This window comes from Varanus komodoensis, unplaced genomic scaffold, assembly GCF_004798865.1.
Source record: "Varanus komodoensis strain SLA01 unplaced genomic scaffold, ASM479886v1 scaffold11, whole genome shotgun sequence".
NCBI classification, from domain to species: domain Eukaryota; kingdom Metazoa; phylum Chordata; class Lepidosauria; order Squamata; family Varanidae; genus Varanus; species Varanus komodoensis.
In genome coordinates this window covers 286,418-307,869 of record NW_025335317.1, presented here as the reverse complement: position 1 = coordinate 307,869, position 21,452 = coordinate 286,418, and the positions used below count along the sequence as shown (strand labels likewise).

Genomic DNA, 21,452 nt, shown 5'->3' with positions numbered 1-21,452 from the left:
ACTTGCCTGGTATTTTAGCAATTTAACTTTATTTGCAATATTGCATGTTGTCCCGCACCAGTGCTTTGCCGCTGTGCTGAATCAAGCACAGGTGCCGCTGTGGTTGTGGTTGTACGTTTCTGCTTGTGTGTGTGCAGGCGGTTGGGGTCAGCAGGAGGGGCCACACAAACAGGCATAAACTGGCTGTGCTGCTGTGGTCACTTTCCCCAGTGCAGTAAATCAAGTTTCTAAAATAGTTGTGATTGTGTGACACAATGCTGGAGCACAACTTCCCACTCCACTTGGCATCCAGGCATGCCGCTAGGCGCTGAGGAAAGCCCAGGACTGCCCTCACCAGGCGGAGAATCCTCCAGGTAAAGCCAGGCCTGGTCAGCCCACATGAGGGAGAGCGTGGCTGGGCTCACACACAACACGCGACACACACGGAATGCAGCAAACGGCTTGTCGAGCTCCGCGAGCTCAGCCACAGTGGAGCAGCACAGTGAGGATAATCCTGCTGGAGTCACGGTGGGAACCAAGGGTCCATCCTACCCTGTCCGTGCTCGTCCACAGCTTGTTCAGTTGTGTGAACCCAGAAGCAACATTTTAGCATGGTGTCCGCACTGCTGCCACGAGCGAGCGGCTGCTGAGGGAGGCGACGCTCCCGCCAGCCCCCTCAGGCGGCCGACCTGCCCAGCGCCACTCGCAGGGGAGAGGCCACCCCGCCGCTGCCAGTCGCAGGGGTGAGGCACTGGCGCTGGGCAGGGGGTGGCCGCTCGCTGCAGCATTGCGCAGATGCGCCACTGCCCACTTCTTCCCTGGGGCTGAGCGGTGCCCTGGACCGGTCCTCAGCATGGGAGGTGAAGCCCTGCCACGCAACCTGGGCCGCTGGTGGGGCGGGTGCCTCCTGGGGGCTTGCCACCCACCGGGCTCTTCCTGCAGCTGCGCCCTGCGGAGAGGAGGGGAGAGGCGGGGCGGCAGTGGGGCGCTTGGTGGGCCGGCCGGTGACGGCGTCTCTCCCCACATTTCCTCCCTTCCCGTGCAGGTCTCCCCATTGCCGCAGCCCAGCCAGCGCCACAAGCAGCCCTCCAGTAAGTGTGCGCCCTGCAGGCGGGGTGGAGTGGGGCGGGGCGGGACGGGGAGGGGAGCGGGGCGGGTCCATGGCGCTGAGGGAGCTGGTGCCCTGCAGGGAAAGGCCAGGCCAAGCAGCTTTTCCCTGCCCCACGCCCTGAGCAGCCTCCCCCCAGACTGCCCCCTGCCCCGCACAGGCCGCAAACCCCCTCAAGCAGGAGACCTTTCACTTCAGATGGCACAGGCGGGGTGAATAAACACCAGTGATTTCCAACAGAATTAAAAAATAGATTTTTAAAAATTTGAATAGGACTTTAAATAAATTAAATAAGGATTTTTAAAATTTAAATTGGATTTTTAAAGAAAAATTTACCAAAAAATAGTTTTCTATTTAAGATGCATTATGATCCAGAGGTTATTCTTCATGAAATAAGGGTGAGTTTTTAACGATGTAGCACGAGGCTGTACACTCAAGCAAGGCTGGCATTTGTCGGTCTGTGGATTCCACGGATCGATTCACAACATCATGCTCTTCTGGAGGTTTCCGGAAGGTTATTGGGCAGTTTTTCTGTCTAGGAGAAACCATCTCAGATGCTTGAATGTAAACCTTCTCTTCTGCTCCCAGCGGCTGGTCCCTGTGCGATGGAGGACTTTGGATACTACAACGGGTCGCTGGCTGTGACGGTCTCTGGGTCGGAGTGCTTAAGCTGGTCAGACTTCCCTGAATACATGCAGCAGTATCCAAACCGGGGGCTCGGGAATCACAATTTCTGCAGGAATCCAGATGGCGGGGGGACGCCCTGGTGCTTTTACCTGCTCTCCTCTGGAGCGATTGGCTGGGCCACCTGCGACTGCAGCCAGGGTGAGTTCCCAGCGCTGCCCTGCCATTGCTGCTCACTCTCCTCATCCACGGTGTTTACCTTTGTGCCCCGTGCTCAGGTGGCCTCCCCGCCCGCTTCTTTCCCCCCAGCATCCCTGTGGAATAGCTCCGACGGGCAGGTGGTGGTGCTCTGAAAGCCACCCGGAGCTTCCCGGCCCAGTGCGGGCAGCCTGAGCCCTCGTCCCCCAGGCCCGTGTCTGCCGCTCTGCCTGCCCGCCCCCACCCCCCACTCTCAGCCGCTGACAGGCAAGGGGGAATTCCTCTTGCGTGGCGCCTCTTTCCTGCATGTTCCCGCTGGCACATCGATCAGCCTGGCTTTCCCCCTCGATTCAAACCAGCCCGTGGATGTGGAGACCAGGCAGAGCTTCCTTTTTCTCAACAGCAAGCAAACAGAGCCGGTTTCGTATGGGCTGGAATTGCCCTGCATTGGATGCAGCAGAGCCATCAAGCACCGCTGCCCCACGGTCGGCTTGGGCCAGAGCACTGGAGGGACCTCAGTCACGGCCTGTGCTGTGCTGCTCTGCTCTGCAGAGCCCTTGTAGAATCATAGAGTAGTCAAGCTGGAAGGGCCAGGAAGGTCATTGGTCCCACCCCCGTCTGTTGCAGGTCATCGTCCCACTCAAGATGTTCATCCAATTTCTTTTTGAAGGCCTCTGTGTGGGAGCGCCCACGGCCTCCCCAGGCAGCTGGCTCCACTGTCGCATTGCTCGGACCGTGAGGAAGCTCCTCCTGATGTCCTGGGCTGTTGTCACTCAGACTGTGAGGAAGCTCCTCCTGAACCTGGGCTGTTGTCACTTGACTTGATTATCCCGTGTCCTACACTCCGGCATCAGCAAGAGGAGATCCTGACCTTCCTCCTTGTGGCAGCCGTTGAGGTCCTTAGAGAGGGATACCGTGTCCCCTGGCCTGCCTGCAGAGTCGGGCCCGTCCAAGCTGGTCACTGGCCCCCGCCGACATGGGCTAGGTAGCCCCCTTGGGAAGGGGCCTGCCGATGCCATTCGTCTGAAGGGGCAGCCTCGCACCTCTGCCTCTCGGAGGCTTCCGGCTGTGCTGACCGTCCAGATAGGCAGCGCTTGGGTGAATCTGTCATTCAGGGAGTGAGAGCAATAGGGCAACTGCTTTAAATACACTGGAATTAATGAATGTGCTTCCGAAACAGCAAGAGTTCAGAACCCTGTGGTCTTCCTAGTATGTATGGTGGGTTTCAGCCTTGGGCTTTCACAGGCAGCCACGTCAGCCTTGTTTATGACCTGGCCACTTATAAACGTGGGATAAAAATTGATTTAGCTCCTCTCCTCCTTCCACGGATCACTTCACACTCCAATCCCCAAAGCAGATCACATAATCTTGGGTAGAGTTCAGTGGCAAGGATCAGTTCCCCGCATTGCCACAGAATTGTTTTAGTCCTTCCTGGTAGGAGGAGGGGGGTGGGGGTAGCTTTTGCTTTACTCCTCCTGGAGGAAGTATGTCCTCCAAAAGTCATGCAGGGTTCTGAGGATTCGGCTGACGCGGTGCTTGTGGCCTCTGTCTTGGCAGGGGCTGTGCGGCTGGTGGAGGGTGGCCGGGTGGAAGTGCGCCTCGGCGGACTGTGGGGCGCTGTCTGTGGGGATCGCTGGACAGACGCAGACGCCAGCGTGGTCTGCAGGCAGCTGGGGCTCAGGTAGGCATGCGCGAGATCGCCAGGTGGGACTGAAGACGCAGGAGCCGGTCACTTGTCCCGGGCAGACCTGGGAAGGGGCCAGCCAGAGACGGCTCTGGGGGCCTTGTGCTGGGCACCACGAGGCCTGTGGCGGCTGCCGCGCGGATGGAGGAAGGCTTGTGGCTGCCTGCGGCACAGGAGAACTCGTTCTGGCCCCTTCGGCTGCGGTGCTTCTTTGCGCTGCCTTCCTGCCAGCCCCGCTCCACCCGCTGAATCTTGCTGTTTCTTTGTGGGGAAACATTCCAGAACCACCTTGAGAAGGCAGAGGAGGGAATTCCCTGGCAACCAGCGTGCGGGCCGGAACTGCAAGACGCCTGGGTGCGCTCCGGGACTCGTCTGCGACATCCAGGGCAGGAGGTCTTGTCCGGCTCTGTGCTAGAGTCGGGCGAGAAGCGGCACCTGCGCTCGCGTGCCGTTTTGTGCCACGCCAGCTCCATTACTGCACTGCCAGTGGGGCTGCAGGGATGCCCACCGGCTCGCCCTCGCCTTGGCGAATGTGGGGGAAGGGCCTTCCCTTTTCCTGGCGTGAGAATCAAGCCCACTCCCTTAACAGGGACGGGCAGCCAAGGCGGCCATTTCTCAGAATGCTCTGCTGCATTAAGCGCCATAGAAGTTGAGGGATCATTGCATATAACCTAAAAATGGCTTCCTGATGTTTCATTGGAAGGTTACATAATGGAACTTGAGCTCCTGGCACATTTGCCCGTTCAATACTGATGCGTCTTGCGGAGTGTGTCTCCTTCCTTCCTTCGGAAGACCTTTGAGTCTTCTTCTGTGTGACGGGTGTCCTGGCCCCAGCGTGTCACGCCTGGGGCCACCATAGATCGGCCTTCATGGGCTATTGAGAGAACCGCAGTCGTCATCAAACCATCTTTTAATGGCTAGGTGGGCTGGTGACTACAGGACTGGTGGCGAGATGGGCCAAGGACAATCCAGTCGGACAAGCCCAGAGCGGGCGCTCAGGGGGAGAGCGCAGGTGCCAGAGCGCTCAAGGTGCAAGCGCCTGTCACCGGTGCCTCGGGCACCAGTGGCTCGCCCAGCCTTGAGCAAAGGAGAGCAGGCGTCAGGCGCTGGGCTTATCCTCTCCGGTTTTTGCCTGGCTTATGGTTTTTGCAGTGGGCCTCTCGGCAAAGGCGTGGGTGTGCACTTAGTTTAGCTCTGCCAGCCGACTTCCGGACTGTGGCAGGTCCCAGAGCACAGAGCAGAATGTTAATCAACAAGTGGGAAGGTTTTGATGCAGGGTTCAGGGCAGCACCCGGCGAGGCAGCAGAAGCAAGTGGAATTCTTGCAGCGAAACCCAGTGACTGCATTCTCTGTCTTCTCCTTTCTGGCTTAGTGAAATTGGTGCAGCCGGGAAGGAGTGCTGCACTGGGCTGGGACCAGCACATGTCCACCTGCAGTCCGCAAACTGCCACGGGGATGAGAAGATGCTGCTGCAGTGCCGTTACCTCGAGGGGCCCAGCCCCTGCGCCCACGGAGCCGCGGTGGCAACATGTGGCCCACCTGAAGGTAAACCGGGAAAACGAGTGGCTAGCGACCACCCAGCCCCTTCAGCCCCGTGGCAGGCGAGAGACAGTAGCTTAACAGAACTGAGCAACGTGCGGCACAGGCACGCTTCTCTTGCCCTGCTCCTTTTAGTCAGATGGGTTTTGAAGCGTCTGAGGAGCCTCTTATCCAAAGACGGCAGCTGGACGAGGGCCACAGGCAGCAGCAATGCCTGTTTCATGCCGCGCTCGGTGCAATGGCAACACTGCCCGCAGTCTCGCTTGTGCTGGGCGATAAGCCTAAAGGCGGTCACAAGGATGGGCTCACCGGCTGTGTGCAGAAGTCGGCAGTCGTCTCTAAAGGGTGGCTGGTGTTGCAATCCGCACGCGTGGTGTGTGGTGCAGACAGTCCAGGCCACTGATCCTGCCTCCTTGCCCTGCGCCCCTTCGCGCGGCGCTCCAGCCCGGCTCCGACATGGAGGAGGGCTGGGTAGAGGCTGTCTGGGTGACGGATGCAGGGGAGTCAGAGGGGGATTCCGCTCCCCTTGAGGCGAGCATCAGCACCCTCCCCTTGTTACACCGGCAAGACACACACAGCCAGAAGTGCCTCTGCTGGCCCTGGATCGCCGGGCGTGCTGACCAGTGGGTCGCCTTGGTTCCTGACCTCAGCGGGTCTGGATCTGACTTTAACTCACGCCTCCTCTCGGAGCGAGGGGCCTCAGGCAGCTCTTCTTCAGCCTGCAAAGTGCAGCAGAGTGGCGTATCCCCCCACAAGAACCGGAAGTGCCCCCTGCCTCGTTAAGCCCCGGTGTGCCTCCTGTGTCGAGAATGAGGCTTGGTTTACTTTAATCGGAGGGAACGCGTGCGGCGTGGCAGGGCCTGAGCCGCTGTAAGCAGCGCATTCCTCAGGACTCAGACAGAAAATGGCTGCATCATTAGTGCTTCCCAAACGGTGTTCAAGCGGCTGCTTTGCTTCTGAGGGAAGGGCAGGTGCGTGTGCTCCTGATCGGAACACGCTCCAAGCCTGTGTGCAGGCAGAGCTGCAAGAGTTTCCCGCTTTATGGGAAGAAAGTTTGCACGGGCATGTTACGCTCGGTGTAAAGGCCACGCAGTGTGCGTGGTTTTTAAAAATATATTTTCTAGCGTGAAAGGTAATGAAAGAATAAGAACTGTAAAGGCAGAACGGAAGGGTCCCAGCACATGTCCTCCCTGGATGCTTCCCCCGCAAAGGTGTTGTTTGCTGTATTTAAAAATATGTGAATAAGGTGTGGACAATGTAATGCAATCTGGTCTTCAGTTCAGAGCCGAGCGAGCTAAACCGGGACGTTATGCCCGAGCGCAGTGCCGGGAAGCTGCTTGGGAGGTGTGTGCCGTGCTTTGCTTTGTGCGTCCTGCCCCCGCAGCTGCTCCGGCGCGGAGCCAGGGGGGCCCCGCAGCCATGAGGGGTACTTTGGTGGGAGCCCCTTCTGGAGGAGCCCACCGGAAGGGCGGTTGTTCCGAGCAGTCCGGACCGTGCCTGATTTCGCTGGCTCTTTCTTCCGTGTGCTTGGTCTTGCGATTCTGGCGAACAGGTGTGGGGTCTCCACTTCGTCTGGTGGGGGGTGAGCAGAGCTTTGAGGGTCGAGTGGAAGTCTACCATGATGGCCGCTGGGGCACCATCTGCGACGACCAGTGGGACGACCGAGACGCCGAGGTGGTTTGCAGACAGCTGGGCCTCAGGTGAGCTGCCCCCTGGGGGGGGGCCGGGCACCACTGCCCCGACGCACGGTCCCCGCGGGGGTGCCCGGGGTCGCCCCCGCCCTCACAGCGCGCCTTGCTTTCTTCCCCAGCGGCACGGCAAAGGCTGCCTCGTGGGCGCACTTTGGGCAGGGCGCAGGCCCAGTCCTCCTGGACGAAGTGCAGTGCTCGGGCAACGAGCTCTCGCTGGACCAGTGTGAGAAGAATGGCTGGGGGGAGCACAACTGTGACCACACTGAGGATGCGGGGGTCACCTGCGGCCCCTCTGCAGGTAGCGATACCCCGTGTGGCTCCGGGGAGGCCACGGGCCCCTTGCAGGCAGACCTGGCGGGGAGCCCCCCCCCCCCCGGGCTGGTGTGCACTGAGGTGGGGCGCCTCTCCTTTGCCGGCTAACCGTCGGGCACTGGGGGTTCGCATGGGGCAAACACTGCCTGCCGCCCGCCCGAAGCAGCCGTGTCCGGAGTCCAGCCTCCTCCCGGTTGTCTGCACGCAAAGATCTTTGCATTTATGAGGAGCCACGCGTGCCGTCAGAGGACGTGCAGCGCAGCGAAACGGAGGCTCTGGTGCCTGAAGCTGCCCCCTGCTGCTTTGCCGCGAGGCCTGGCGCTCAGAACTGCGGTTGGATTGTGCCTGCCAAGCTCCAGGGGGAACCTCTGTGCCTGAGGCGCTCAGCAGCGCCTGACTCTGTTCCTCGGCGCGAGGCGCCCGAATTCCAACTCGGAACTAAGAGGCAGCTGATCACGGTGGTTGCGGGTGCCCCACTCGGTGTAGCTCCAGGAGGAGGGGGCGGGAGGGAAGGGGCTGTCTTCTTGACAGTCGGTCTGTATCTCTCCTACCCTGACAGAAGGTGCCATCCGGCTGGCAGGAGGCCGGAGCCCGAACGAAGGCAGGGTGGAGGTGTACCATAATGGCGTCTGGGGGCGTGTGTGTGATGATGGCTGGACAGGGATCAACACCCAGGTGGCTTGCAGACAGCTGGGTTTCAGGTAAGTGGAAAGAGAATCATGTTCTTTGAAAGGGATTTTCGATTGTCCACCTGTGGGTTGCTTATGTCAGACCAGAGTTAGCACAAATCATGATTTCCAAACTGATGTGAAAACCTGGTTTCTGAGTCTGGCTTATTGGCTAGTCACAGGTCACGATCTGTTAACTCAGATATGGCACCAAACCATCTTTGAAGTTACTGAACTCTGCCTAGGTGTGATATCTAAATCAAGTAAAAATACTATGTGTAATTAATTTTTAAAACCGATTTTAGCATCTTCACAATCAGAGAGCACTGTCAAAACTAGGTGTTACTTCTATCTATTTCCATCAGTATAGAAAGGAACATCTGGAAGATTATGGCAATGTTTTCTACTTTAAACAAACCTTGACATTTCATCACAAATACAATTTAAAGATATGCTACATCTCAGAAAGCTTTGCTCAGTACTTCAGTGTTAACAAAATGCACACAAACCTATGTACAATAATATGTAAAGGTATTTATCATGTCGTCAGTGTGGCACAGCACTTTAAAAATTATATAATTAAAAGAAAGGGCTTACGATCCAAAGGGCTTATAGTCCAAATTTTACCACAGAGGGAAGTGGAACATACGAGGGAAGCGATTGGTAAGGAACAAAGGATTCATGTGTTCTGTTTTGTTCTTTTCTGATCTATCCTAAGCTTGCCTTTAGGTCCCGGATGCCTAAATAAAAATTGCATTGATTTTAAAAGCCGGATTAACTGAGAAACTGTGCAAAATATCCCCCAACACACATCCTTCCTTCCTGCATTCATTTGGCCCCATACCAAAGTCCCTGAGAATATGACCCTGGGAAATGCGCCTGCAGCACCTGGTCATTTCCTGATCACGTTCAGCTCTGCTTTGGTGGGCTCCTGCCAAGGGGCCACTGACTCCTCCCGGACGAAGGCCGGTGCCTGAGCGCGGGCCCCTTGGTGCTTCTGCTTGCTCCCTCCAGGGGTCCTGCTGGGCTGGCGGCGGAGGGGCAGTTTGCATCCGGCCCGGCCCTCATCCTGCTGGACGACGTGGCCTGCACTGGCACGGAGGCGTCGCTGCTCGACTGTCCCCACAGTGACTGGGGCCAGCACGACTGCTCGCACGAGGAGGATGTGGGGCTCCGCTGCTCCGCCCCAGAGAGCAACGTGATTGCTGGGGAAGCGGCAGGTAACCGGCCGTGGAGGAGTCTGGGCGCTGCAGCGACGCGGGAACGGGGCACGGGGCACATGCGCTCAGCCACGGGCTCACTGAGGAACGGCCCTTCTGCACGGCCCGGTCCCCGAGATCTCAGAGGCGGGCGTGCTCGTCACTCGGTCCCTTCGTGCCGAAGGGGCCACGGCTGCAGGCGGCCACGTGTGCTCGTGCGCCGGGCCTGCTCGCATGAACTACGGGATGGGGGCCTTTGGCGTCCCCAGGGGCACACAGGCGTGGGCTGCTGAGCCCCCCCCCGCCCTGCCCCACTACTTCAGCTTCCGTAAGAGGGCAAGTGGGACTGGCATCTAACTGCTCATGGGACCCCACCCCACCTCCCTTCCTGCGGGAGAAGGACGAATGTTTAGTATTTCAGAATAGCTTTCAGGGGCTTTTCCCCTGCCCCAGGACATTTTGTTCCTGTCGGTTCTGATGAAGCCCATCCTATTTTGAAGTTGCTCAGGAGCGTTTTCAGTACAAGTTTCGGCACACTAGTTGCTTGTCGCTTTGCTCTTTCTTTGTCTTAAACAATGGCCTGTAACCCGCAGGGATCCCTGTGCGGCTGGTGGACGGGAAGAGTGCCCAAGAGGGGCGTGCTGAGGTTTTTCTGAGTGGGCAGTGGGGCAGCATCTGCGGTGATGGCTGGACAGATGGCGATGCGGCCGTGGTCTGCAGGCAGCTGGGTTACAGGTGACGGAACTGTGAGATCCTCCTGAGGAGGAGGGCAGCACTCCTGCAGTCAGTGGTCGGCTGCTGGCTTGCCCAGGGATGCCTTCGGCGGGGCCCCCAGGGTGCAAGCCCCGTCTCCCGGCCCTTCTGCCACTCCACTGCCAGGCGTGCTGCTCACGGATAGCACTTTGCCTCAGGGGCACGGACTCGTGAAGCAGTGGAGCGGGAAAGGGCCAGCAAGGCCCTCAGGTCCAGCCCCCTGCCTGCTGCCGAGCTCCCAGTTAAAGCGCTGCTTTCAGATGGCTGCCCAGATGCATCGTGCTGCCTCCGTGTGGGAGAGCCCACCGCCTCCCCAGGTCGTTGGATCCACTGCCAGCATTTCCAGGCACCGAGCTGGGATCTGGCTTCCTGCAACTCGCACCCATTATCCGTGCCCTGGACTCTGGGATGACTGGGGAGAGAGCCAGGCCTTCCTCTTTGTGACACCCGTCCAAGCACGAGTGGGGCGCTAGCCTGTCTCCCCTCAGTCTCCCCTTCTCAGGGCTAAACATACCCAGGTCGTTTGATCTCTCTTTATAGGACTTTGCTGATCACCTTCATTGCCTTCCCTGGAGCCTTTCCAGTTTGTCTGCATCTTTCCTAAACTGTAATGCTCAGAGCTGGATGCAGGACCCCAGATGAGGTCCAGCCAGGGGTGAGTAGAGGGGAACTAGTGACTCACGTGATCCGGAAGTGCGCCACGTCCACTCCAGAATAGAATGGGCCTTTTCTGCAGCTGCATCACATGGTCGGCTCCTATTCAGCCTGTGATCTACAAACATTCCAAGGTTCTTTTTGTTCCTCATATTGTTCAACCTGCCTTGTAGTTTTGCATGTGGGTCTTTTTCCCTAGGTGCCAAACTTGGCATTTTTTCCTGTTACATTTCATCCCGCTGTCAAGATCTTGACAGGCTGGAGTGCTGGGCTGAAAACAGCACAATGCAGAATCTTGCTTCTGACTTCCAGCGTATTGGCTGTCTCGCCCCAGTTTGTGTCATCTGCGGATCGGATCAGTGTTCCCTGCACTTCCTCCTCCAAGTCGTAAATGAAAATGGTGAAGCTCACTGGACTGGGACCAGGACTGGACCCTGCCTTGGGCTGGCCCCTCGTCCCTCTGCCCACCTTGAGAAGGTGCCACTGATGAGCACTCTCTGAGCCGGACTGTGGACCCACTGCGGACCCCCCCCCCCGACTGTTGTTCCATCTTGCCCACTTTTCGCTCGTTTGCTAATCAGGATATCACAGGGCACTTTGTCAAAGCTTTGCCGAAGTCAAGCTATGACGTCCAGAGCATGTCCACAGACCACAAGGGAGCCAATCAAAAACCACGATCAGATCAGTCTGGCAGGACCTGCTCTTTTCATTGCGCTGTTTTCATGGTGTTTGCAGAGATATCGCTTTATGATCTGCCCTGAAATTTTCCCAGAGATCGATGTACTTCCCGATGTCAGAAAGTACTTCCCTCAGGTATGGGATGGGCTTCCAAGGGAGGTGGTGGAGGCCCCATCAGTGAGGGCGTTCAAGGAGAGATTGGACAGCCACATGTTGGGCAGCCGGAGGTCAGACTAGATAGCCCAGGAGACCCCTCTGACTTGATTCGCTCCTGCTTCCCGCTCCCCTCCACTACTCCCGGCACTTCGCCCATCCGTTTCCCTTTTCTTCTTTGCTCTGTTTCTTTTAATCTAGAGGCTCTTGATGGGGCTACTAAGATCAGCCTTTCGTCTTTCTGTGCCGAGACATGTATCTTTCTCATAGGATAACTCCCCACACTTTGCGTTCCCTCTTTTCTTCCTGAACAAGTTCCATATCCTTCGTCTGCTCACTTCCAGCCACGGGAGGCATCCCACCAAGTTTCAGTTCCGCCTATCAAGTCATGGCTGCGTTCCCGTCTTCAGAGTTCAAGTTCGTGCTCTTTGCTTCTTGTACTCTGGGCATCAGTGTAGAGGCACCAAAAGCCACTGCTCTGCAGTCTAGCCGCCTTCCCATTTTTTTGGAAGACTGTTACTGGGGGCTGTGGGAGCTGGTCTCCCTGTTGCGCTGTCCCTTGTGACCCCCAAGTTTGGGGTTCTGCTTAAAGCTCTCCTGCTGATTTCTGTCCTGCTGTGGCCAAAGACATACTTTCCTCCCTGTCTTTGCGAGGTGCAGCCCACCTGCCAGGACATGTCACCTGTGGTCCCAGAATGCAAATCTCTCACGCCAGCACCACTTCTGTAGTCAGGTGTGTGTCCGGAGCATCCTCCTTTCCCTCTCTCTCACTCTCCCAGCCACTAGGAGGCCAGGTGAGAAACCAGTTCGGGCCCCATCAGCTTCCCCAACCTGGACACACGCCCCAGGCATTGGGCGGTGGCTGCCGCCATCCCCGGCCACATGGCCAAGGCGTCAGGTTTAGTCTTTGGAGGGCTCCGCTGCAGTGGCTCCTGAATAAGGCCGCAGATTTTCTTCTTGCAGTGGTGCTGCGAAGGCCAGGACCACGGCTCGCTGGGGCAAAGGACACACGCCCGCTCACCTGGCCAAGGTGGAGTGCCGTGGCACTGAAGGCACTTTGCGGGAGTGCGCTGTCCGGGAAAGCCGTGCACACAGCTGCTGGCGTGGCAAAGAAGCCGGAGTGATCTGTGACTTTGTGGAGGAGGAGATCCAGGCAATCGGAAATCCAGGTATTTAATTTCATCCCAGAAGCTGAAACTGTCCGAGTGAGACACAAACTATGCATGAATGATCTACCATCTTTAGCACTGAAACATTAAAAACAATTTTAAACACGTAAGAAGAGTTAAATATTGAAGCCACAGGTGCAGAAGAGTTAATAACGAGTTGACATGGGGCCCCAACAAAACAACTGATTAGTTAAAGTCCTACCACATTCCATTAACTGCCTGGGATGAGAGGGCGGTCCTAAGCTGGTGACCCAAAGATGGCAGCCCTTTGACACAGCAGTTCATGTAAAGGGTTGGAGCAGGACTGGAGGGCGAGTTGGAGCCCAACAGGCAGTGCGAAAGGGCCGTGATGAGATGTGCTTAATTCTTCTGGCTTTTGGCAGATGCAGCGCTCAGCATGTGCGGGCTGCAGTTGCTTCACTACCGCAAGAAAAGGATAATCGGAGGAAACAAATCGCAAAGGTACCCTGCTTGGTGCTTGTTATTCAGGGGCCGCCTGTGTTTGGCTCCCATTTACTCTTCCAGACAGCCGCCAAATGTCTGCAGCTTCCCGGAACGGATTTGCAGCTCAACGGCCCTCCGGAAGTTGCCACTCTCCGCTTAGGTCATGAAGCACCTTTGCCAAACCCCGGAGCAATGAGAGCTGTGTCTCCTTTTCTGTGCTGAGGTGCAAGTGCCCTGCAGCGCGGGGGGCGGGGGGTGAAAATGGATGCGCAAACCGCACCGCAAAGAGGGGCCTGTGCCTGCTTTCCTGACATCACCGAGGGCTGGGGAGAGGCTGGAGCTGCAGTGCCTGGGTGCTCCAGGCCGCTCTCCCCATGTTGAGGCCCTGCCTTGCAACACGCTAATCAAAACAGGTTTGAAACACCCTTCTTCAAAATGGGGTCTGCATGCCCCAAACGCTGCTATGAGCGGGCAATGCCTTGGGACACGGATGGGAGCCACCTGAAGGCTCGACGAGCTCTCGGGCTGGGTGGGGATGAAGACAGCGGTGGCCCAAAGGGAGACGGCTTGCGGCTCCAGGAAGCCAGGCAGCCTCCGCTGCGGCGGGGAGGCTGGAGCAGCCCGGCCTCACTCCGTGCCTCCGCCCCACAGGAGGGAGCAGGGCCCGGGCAGGAGCGCTGCTGGGCGTCCATGGGCAGCGCCCCATCCTAAGGGCGGTCCCGGCAGCACTGGCACAGGCACGTGCCCCTCTGGGGAAGGGGTTCCCCCCCCAGCCTCAGGGGGGCAGGGATGTGCACAAATGTGTCGAGCAGCTACTCCAGGCTGCCTTCCTCAGCGGGGTCTTCTGCGGGAAGGAAAGGGCCGGCAGGGCCCTTCAGGCCGTGCGGGAAGCTGTGTGCGGAAGGGAGGGGCCAGGCCTGGCGCAGCTGCAGGCCATGGGCAGGATCGCTCCCCCCCCCCCGAGCATCGTGAGCATCATCGCAGGCGAGCTGCGCAGGTGGAGGGCATGGCCCTCGCGGAGAGGAGCGCGCCCTCAGCAGCCCCACCCTGCCGCTGCCTTCCCTTCCAGGGGTGGGTGGCCGTGGCAGCTCTCGCTGCGCCTGAGGGGCTTCCACAGAGAGGCCCGCCTGCTGTGTGGAGCCACGCTGATCGGCAGCTGCTGGGCGCTGACGGCCGCACACTGCTTCAAACGGTAAGGGGCAGCTGCGGGGGGCCCGGGCGCACGAGGGGTGGTCACGATGCGCGGGCATCTCAGCCACAGGCCAGAGAAATGCGCTGCCCACCCCGAAGCGCCCGCCCGAGCACAGGGGCCGTGCGGCTGGCTGCGTTTGTGGGCGCGGAGGGGCAGGAGGAGGTGCGGATGCAGGTGCGGCTCCTTGCACAGCAGCGTTGGTTCAGGCGGCCCCTGCGGGACCCCTGAGCAAGGCGTCCAGCCTGCGTTCCAGCGCAAGGGAGAAGTGGCTGGCCCGCGGCGGCCGAGAGGTGACGGCCGGCCGCTCTCTCGGCTGCCAGGTTTGGCGTGGACGTGCGGCGCTACCTCCTGCGCGTGGGAGACCACCACACGGGCGCGAGGGACGAGTTCGAGCGGGAGCTGCCCCTGGAGAAGATCATCCTCCACAGGAACTATCAGTCCAGCGGCAACGACAACGACATCGCCCTGATCAGAATGCAGGGCAGAGACGGCGACTGCCTCTCCTTCAGCCGGCACGTCCTTCCCGTCTGCCTGCCCGGGAGGAAAGAGAGGGCGGCCGTGAACAGAGGGGCCTGCTTCATATCTGGCTGGGGGGACACAGGTACGTAGTGGGCGGGGGCCAGAGCCCCTGGCTGCCTTTGCGGGTTCTCAGACGGCTTGCAGAGGCCACACCTTTGTGAAGCCGCGCAACCGCGTGGCCCTCGACACCCCGGCCCCCCCAGCCCCTTCCGTCCCACTTGCGGTCCCCATCCTCGTGCCAGCAGAGGTGCCTGGAGCCTCTCGCTCTCCGTTTGTGGCAGTGATGCAGCCGACGTCCGGATGCCACAGAAGGACACTGGAGGGTCGCTGCCGACATGCACGCTGCTCTGGTTGGGGAGCCGTGCTGGCGTTTAACCCAGCGATGCCCAGGACCATTGTCAGGTCTCCTGGGATGAGCAAAGATTACTGATGAAGTGCGGCATTTTTCCGTCTATCAGATGCCCCCATGTATGGGGCACCCTCCACTTTTCCTACCAGTCTCCAAGCGAGCCAACTGCTGCTGCACCTGCCGCCTTGCTGCCTCCGCGAGTGCGCCCACCTCCCCCCCCCCGGGCACCTGCGTTTCTCCTCTCAGACCCCCGTGCATAAGACACCACTCCATTTTTAGGTAAACATTTTAAAGAAAAAGTATCTTATACACGGCAAAAGTATGGTATGTTAATGGAATTTCTAAGGTGCAAGATCCTCAAATACTTCTGTTTTGGGGTGCGGGAGAAATCTAATTACGGATGATCAAGAAGCAGTGCGTTTGTGGCGAACCTTGCCCAGCCCAGAGGCACCCTGCTGAGAGGCTTGTGCAGGAAGACTGGCAAGAGTGTTTCTTCCAGGCACTGACTCCGGGACGAATACTTAGATTCCAGCTTGGTTTTGTTTAATTTTCTGCCACAATAAAAACACTTTGCGTCTCCACAGCACTTAGTTTCTTGCGTACATCAAGTAGCAACAAGGCCCATTAAATCAATTTCTATTCCATAGCCCAACTCAACAAAATGTAACAAAGTCGAAAGAGCACGAATACTGTTGCAAGGCACCTTGTGTAAGAATCAACTGTTTTGTCAACTCCATACTCACTGGTATATTTGAGAAACATTATTTTGCATGACAAAAAAGGAACCCAAACAGGGTTACAACTAGCATGGCTTTAAAATGAATGATAGATGCCATCTGTGTAATGATAGATTAAAATTTGCATCATGTGAAAGCATTGCGCTCACTGGGCGAAAGAATTTCTCCTGCTCACGTCCAATTGAACAGAATAGGACTTGTTTGCTTGCTGTGTCGAGTGACACCTGTTGTCTTCTGCTGTTGTTTCAGGAAGGTCGTATTCAAGGATACTGCTGCAGGGTTCCGTTCCCCTGCTTCCACGTCAGGTGTGCAAGTCCCGTTACGGAAGGAAATTCACGAGTCGCATGCTCTGTGCTGGAAACCTTTCGGAAGAGAACCGGGTGGACAGCTGCCAGGGAGACAGCGGGGGTCCACTGATGTGTCAGAGGTCAAGTGGGCACTGGGTAATTCTAGGGATCACTTCCTGGGGCTATGGGTGTGGACGGAAAGATTCCCCCGGAGTTTACACAAAAGTCAGCAAGTTTGTGCCCTGGATCAAGAAGGTGGCCAGACCGATAGGAGAGGGTCCAGCCCAGAGGTGAGCTCCTGTTGCCTCGCCCGGCAGCGCTGGGCACCCTGAGGTCCGCCTTCAGCCGTCCCTTTGTGAGCATCCACTGCCTACATTCGTACCCGAGGAAGAGTTGCTTGTAAATAAGCAGACTTGGGCCTCCTGGTGGGAATGGGCCAGTGAGGAAACCCCCGTGCTTGGTGTCTCTGTATTAATGTGAAGCCCCCTTGCTGAAAGCCACAAGCCATGGCAAAGCAACCCCCCCCCCCCCCGCCGCCGCCCCGCTCTGCAGGCGCAGTGGCAAAAGGACCAGAGGCGAATTCGGACTCTTGCTCTGAGCTGACTGTTCCATGATGCATCTGATAGCACTGCTGCTCATGCTGCGGCAGAGACAAGCTCGCAAGAGTGGTGGGATTGCACAGGAATGTGCTGAGTGGACACGTTGTTACTGCATACCTTTCATTGTGTTCCATGTGCACTTTGGGACTCAAGCAGGGCTCCTGCTGTCTCTCCTCCACCTCTGCATTTGGTTTCCCATGACCGTCTCCGCCTGCACTTGAGTTGCCTGAATTAGCAAGATGTGTAGTCGGTATCACAGAGCATCACTGGCAGCTGCGTTTCAGAAACACCGGTCCCGTGTTTCAGTCCTCTGCTTGTGGCAAAGGATGCCGGGACTGGGGCAGGAGCAGGGGGCCATCCTAGCCACACGCTTTGTTCTCTGCTTTCACCTGAAGAACAAGGTTAGGGTTGATTTTACCCAGCATGTTTCCCTTTGATGCCTTTGTTGATTGCATATAAAGTATCCATCACATCTGCGTATTTCGTAAAAATAGGGTACACCTGATGCCTTGAGAAACTTAAGGAAACGCCTGAAACAATCTACAGTACAACCTTGGATTGCAAGTAACTTGGTCTGCAAGTGTTTTGCAAGATGAGCAAAAAGTTTTTCTAAATTTTAACTTGATAAACGAGTGATGTCTCTCAGTACGAGTATTACACGTGCTTTGCCTGCTGAGCATCACGTCACAACTGAGCGCCAGATCCTCTCTCTCTCTCTGCGGGTGTGAGTACAGCATCGTCTCCCCTTCCTTGAGCACGCCCGCTTCAAATTTTTGTGATTAAAAAAAAAGTTACAGAACGGATTAACCTTATTTACATTGAACCTTATGGGGAAACTCGCTTTGATATCCAAGTGCTTTGGATTACAAGCATGTTTCTGGAACAAATTATGCTCGCAGTCCAAGATTTTACTGTATTTGGAGACTGCCTGAGTCAGTGGGATGCAAGCAAAACCCCCAAATGCATTTTGTTTGCTCAGAATGCATCTATTTACACTCCCATCGGTTTGCAAGAAGTGGAGCGCCTGTCCCCCCCCATTTGTCTCAGACCAAGTGCACTCGTAGGCCACGGGGAGGTAGGGTTCTGAAATAAATATGGCTCGGGATCTGTAAACCTTCGCTCCCTGGGTGTGTTTTCAAGTAAACGCTCAAAGAAGAGTTCTAAAGCTCAACACGGGTTGTTGAACTCCTAATGAACCTCCCCCATGTGGCCCTTCCCCAAAGGCCCCTCTGTGTGCGTATCCCCAAGAGGCCGGGCAGCCAGCCATGGAAGGCTGCAGATCCTGGGTGGGTGCTCCTGGCTTTCCATTTGTCTGGACTTTTCAGAGGCACTTTTAAACGAATTATCTAAACCTACTTAGCTCTGGTTTTACCAGTCCACTATTTGTCAATTTAATTGTGTGCACTTACCATATTTCTCCGTGTATAAGATGATACTTTTTCTTAAAAATATTTACCTAACAATGAAGGGGCGTCTTATACATGGGGGGCCAAGAGGAGAACCACGGGCACGCTGGGGTGGGGGGAGAGACTGGTGCGATCGCGGGCGTGCATGGCGGGGAGGCGGCGGGCAGGTGCGCGCAGCAGCTTGCTCACGCAGAGATCAGTAAGAAAAGTGGGGGCACCCCATACATCGGGGCGTTTTATAGTCGGAAAAATACGGTAACTTTCTTAAAAACACAGCGGGATGGAGATTTGTGGAATTAACAAACACTGCCTAGGACGTCATTGAGAACCGTGCGCGCACCAATGCGCTGCTCTTCAGCTTGTGGAAAGCTGAAAGAGAACCCGATGCAGCAGCAGCAGCTTGCTCTTTGGAAGGCGGGCCGAGGGAGCTCAGGAGCGGCTCCTGCAGGTGCTGCTCTGTGGAACGCTGATGTTGGGAGCCGATTTACTGCTGTGTAGCAGTGCCTTTCTCTCTCCCCTTAAGTTGAACTTGTGTGTTGATAAATAAAGCAAATATGGCCAAAGATGTGGTAAGTCTTTAGTGCTACGTGACCCTGGTTGCCGCCCGGTGTTTCCTTGCTCAGGGAAAAGGAAGCTTCCTTGATGATAACTATGCTAAGATTTGGGTATCGACGCTGTCCTTTCTAACCCAGGAGCAATCCCTGTGAATTTAGTGGCACTTAATCCTGAACAGACACACCTTTACTTCACCTTTCACCTTTAAGTACTTATGACTTCTGCGAAGTAGAAAGTGGGCCTTTTGTCCCCTGCCCTGGAAACATTCCGTTGCAGCAAAAGGCACTGCCCAGCTAGACCGGTGCCACCACCGTTCTGCATCTGTAGACAGCTTCATCAGTCGCAGCAACTAAGACACTGGTTAACAGTAATCTCTCTTTCAGCCAAGACTGTGGCTGGTGTAAAGCAGCATGGAACCATGTGCTAACATTCTTCCATGTTCAATTAAATTCAGCACAATCTCCTCCTCTCCGCTGTAAAAATGGCAAGGCACAGCAATTACTGAATTGCCTGCTCTGCATTATTAGCATGAGGTGTAATTACAGCTGCCAATGTTAATTGCTATCATCTTTTCTTCAGCTAGAATTTGCTTTCCAGGCAGCCTGGCCATGCAAGAGACCTTCTACTAGAGAACTTCAAGTCTAGTTAATGAATCTATCCCTATCTTAAAGGACTTTGAGATTCTCTTTGGGTGATTGAACAGATGGCCCAAGGATCAAAGGGAAACACCTGGGCTTCTTTGAAAAGGAAGACTAGAAATGTTTTGAAAATACAAACTGTTTGTTGCTCCTGGGCTATAATATGAAGGTGCCCTCCAGGCGTGGCGGGTGAAGTAGGTGGGAATGGAGGCGCAAGGAAAGGCCGCCAATGGCCCCTTCTCGCATGTTCATCCTTCAGCACCTTACTGATGAGGGCAGCCCAGCGCTCTCCTCCTCCCAGCAACGTAGGAGCATTTGGAAATGCAGAGACAGCTGCCACGCTTAGAAGGGATTTTGTCAGTGCAGCAAAACTCTAACCAGACTTCTACATATAAAACCGCTGCCCTGCAGTCTGCCTTTGGCCTCCTTGATGAGAGTTCCACTTGGTCTCTTTCAGAGGGGCAGCAACGTAATTTATTGCTCAGGACAGGCAAAGCTTGAAGCAGATTCCAAGTTAGCAGGGTTAAATTGCAGCAGACTGACCACAGTTCAGTGATGCTTACACCACTGCTCACCGGGAATCGCAGAACCTGGGGCTGCCTATGGAGGCTTCAGGCTGAACTTAAGGAAGTAATGATCTGTCTTGGTAACAAATGAGAAAGAATTGCGAAATGAAAACTGTAGTTTGCCACATACGGGGAACACGGAACAGGTTTTGAGAGTCAAAGCAATCTCATTCACACATGCTTGATAGTAGTTTGCCTGATAAATAGAATTTACTTTCAAGTAAGTCCACATAGGTTAACAGCTGCATTTCTGCATATACTTTCCCCACCGATGTCTCTCTATGGCAAGAGAGGTTCGTCCCCTGCTGCAGCCTTTTAAAAAATCCTTAAAAGTCCTCAGGCACACAGTTCAGCTTGGCTATCTTTGCTTTTCCATATGCCTTTGTTCAGAACTGTTAAGGCACAGGAGCTTTCTCCCTGGCAGACACTTAATACACAAGGCTGCTTGTCCAATTCTGTATAGAATTTCATGGGTCCTCTGGGAAAGATGCAAGAGCCCTCCATAAAAATAAAATGGAGAAGTCCAGGATTTTGCCCTAGCTGCGACTGGGCAGTAGAGGCAACCCAAAGCAAAAGGCAACGTTAATACAAAGACGTGCTCTTTCCCACATGACCCTTTATTTAGTTTTCAAATAAAGCAAATGCAATGCTCCTGTGTGCACGTTAGTGGCCTGCAAGGTTTCTGCGGGCAACAGAGCCCTATTCTGGGCTGGAAGGAGGTAGCGGTGGGACTGGCATTAGAAGTACATCGGCCTTCGCTATAAAACAGAGGCGACACCGACAGCTCCCGAGGACTATGTCCCGATGTTCCCACTGTTCCGATGCAAACGCAGCAATTCCTGAGCTGACAGATGCGGCCGTCCCTCACTTTTGCAGGCTCTGCGTCCCCGCGGAAGCCCGTCCAGGGTCGGTGCCAGACTGGACAGGCCCGGGTGCGGGGCATCCAGGCTTCGAGCCTGTTTCTGCGCGGACAGCGCTGCTCCGGCGACGCCCCCGCCTCACCGTACGGGCCCTGGAAGGAACGCCCGACGCAGGCACAGGGGCGCGGCGCTCCTGCGGGACCCCGCCTTCGCCCGAGGGGGCCTCGGAGCCGCGGCACACGGTGCTGGAGACCGACGCTGCCCGGGCGAGGAGCCCGGATCCCGCCGCGGCCCCCTCTCGTCAGGCACGAAGCGCCTCCGGGGACTTCTCGCGGGCGCCCCGCCGCTCCCCGCCAGCGCTTGCCCGCAGCGGCGGCGGAGGGACCGGGCCCGCTCACGCACGCGCGCGGAGGCCGACGGGAAGCCGCTCTATGGCCAGAGCCTCCCTCGCTACGCTTCCCCGCCGCCTCTATGGTCAGGGCGGCGGAAGCCGGAAGGCCCGCGGCCGGAAGAGGGCTTCAGCTGGCGGGGCGGAGCCGGCGCCGTCTCCGTCGCTCCGAGGGAGGGAGCTGCGCGCGGGGGGCCATTTTAGCGCCTGTCCAGCGACGGCCGAGCGGAGGGTTCGGCACGCCAGGCCGGGCCGAGGTCTTTCTGGAGAGGCGCGGACGGAGCCGCCGCCGCGCCGCGCCGCCCCCTCCGGCGCCGCCAGGCCCCCCGCGATGGAGAGCGCCGCCACGAAGGGGCTCTAGCGGCCGGGCCCGGGCGGACCGCCCCGCGCACCCCTCGCCGCCGCGCCCCGCCGGGTCTGCCGCTTCCCGTCGCGCGCGGGAAGGCCGCTCCGCCCTTTCGCCCGCCCGTGCGGCTCGGCGGTCTCCGCGCCGCCCCTCCGCG

General features: G+C 57.0%; 1 protein-coding gene across 1 annotated transcript; it reads left to right on the top strand.

The window, feature by feature from the left end:
* The first annotated feature begins 294 nt into the window (after positions 1 to 294).
* LOC123018185 (neurotrypsin-like) lies at positions 295 to 16,401 on the top strand. The gene is made up of 15 exons (XM_044420039.1): positions 295 to 353; positions 922 to 1,070; positions 1,676 to 1,912; positions 3,467 to 3,590; positions 4,966 to 5,138; positions 6,685 to 6,832; positions 6,943 to 7,121; positions 7,695 to 7,836; positions 8,818 to 9,023; positions 9,596 to 9,737; positions 12,204 to 12,409; positions 12,793 to 12,871; positions 13,923 to 14,045; positions 14,366 to 14,646; positions 15,900 to 16,401. Exons 1-15 carry the CDS (start codon positions 295 to 297, stop codon positions 16,229 to 16,231), a joined length of 2,580 nt encoding a protein of 859 aa, XP_044275974.1. The 3' UTR covers positions 16,232 to 16,401.
* The last annotated feature ends 5,051 nt before the right edge of the window (positions 16,402 to 21,452 follow it).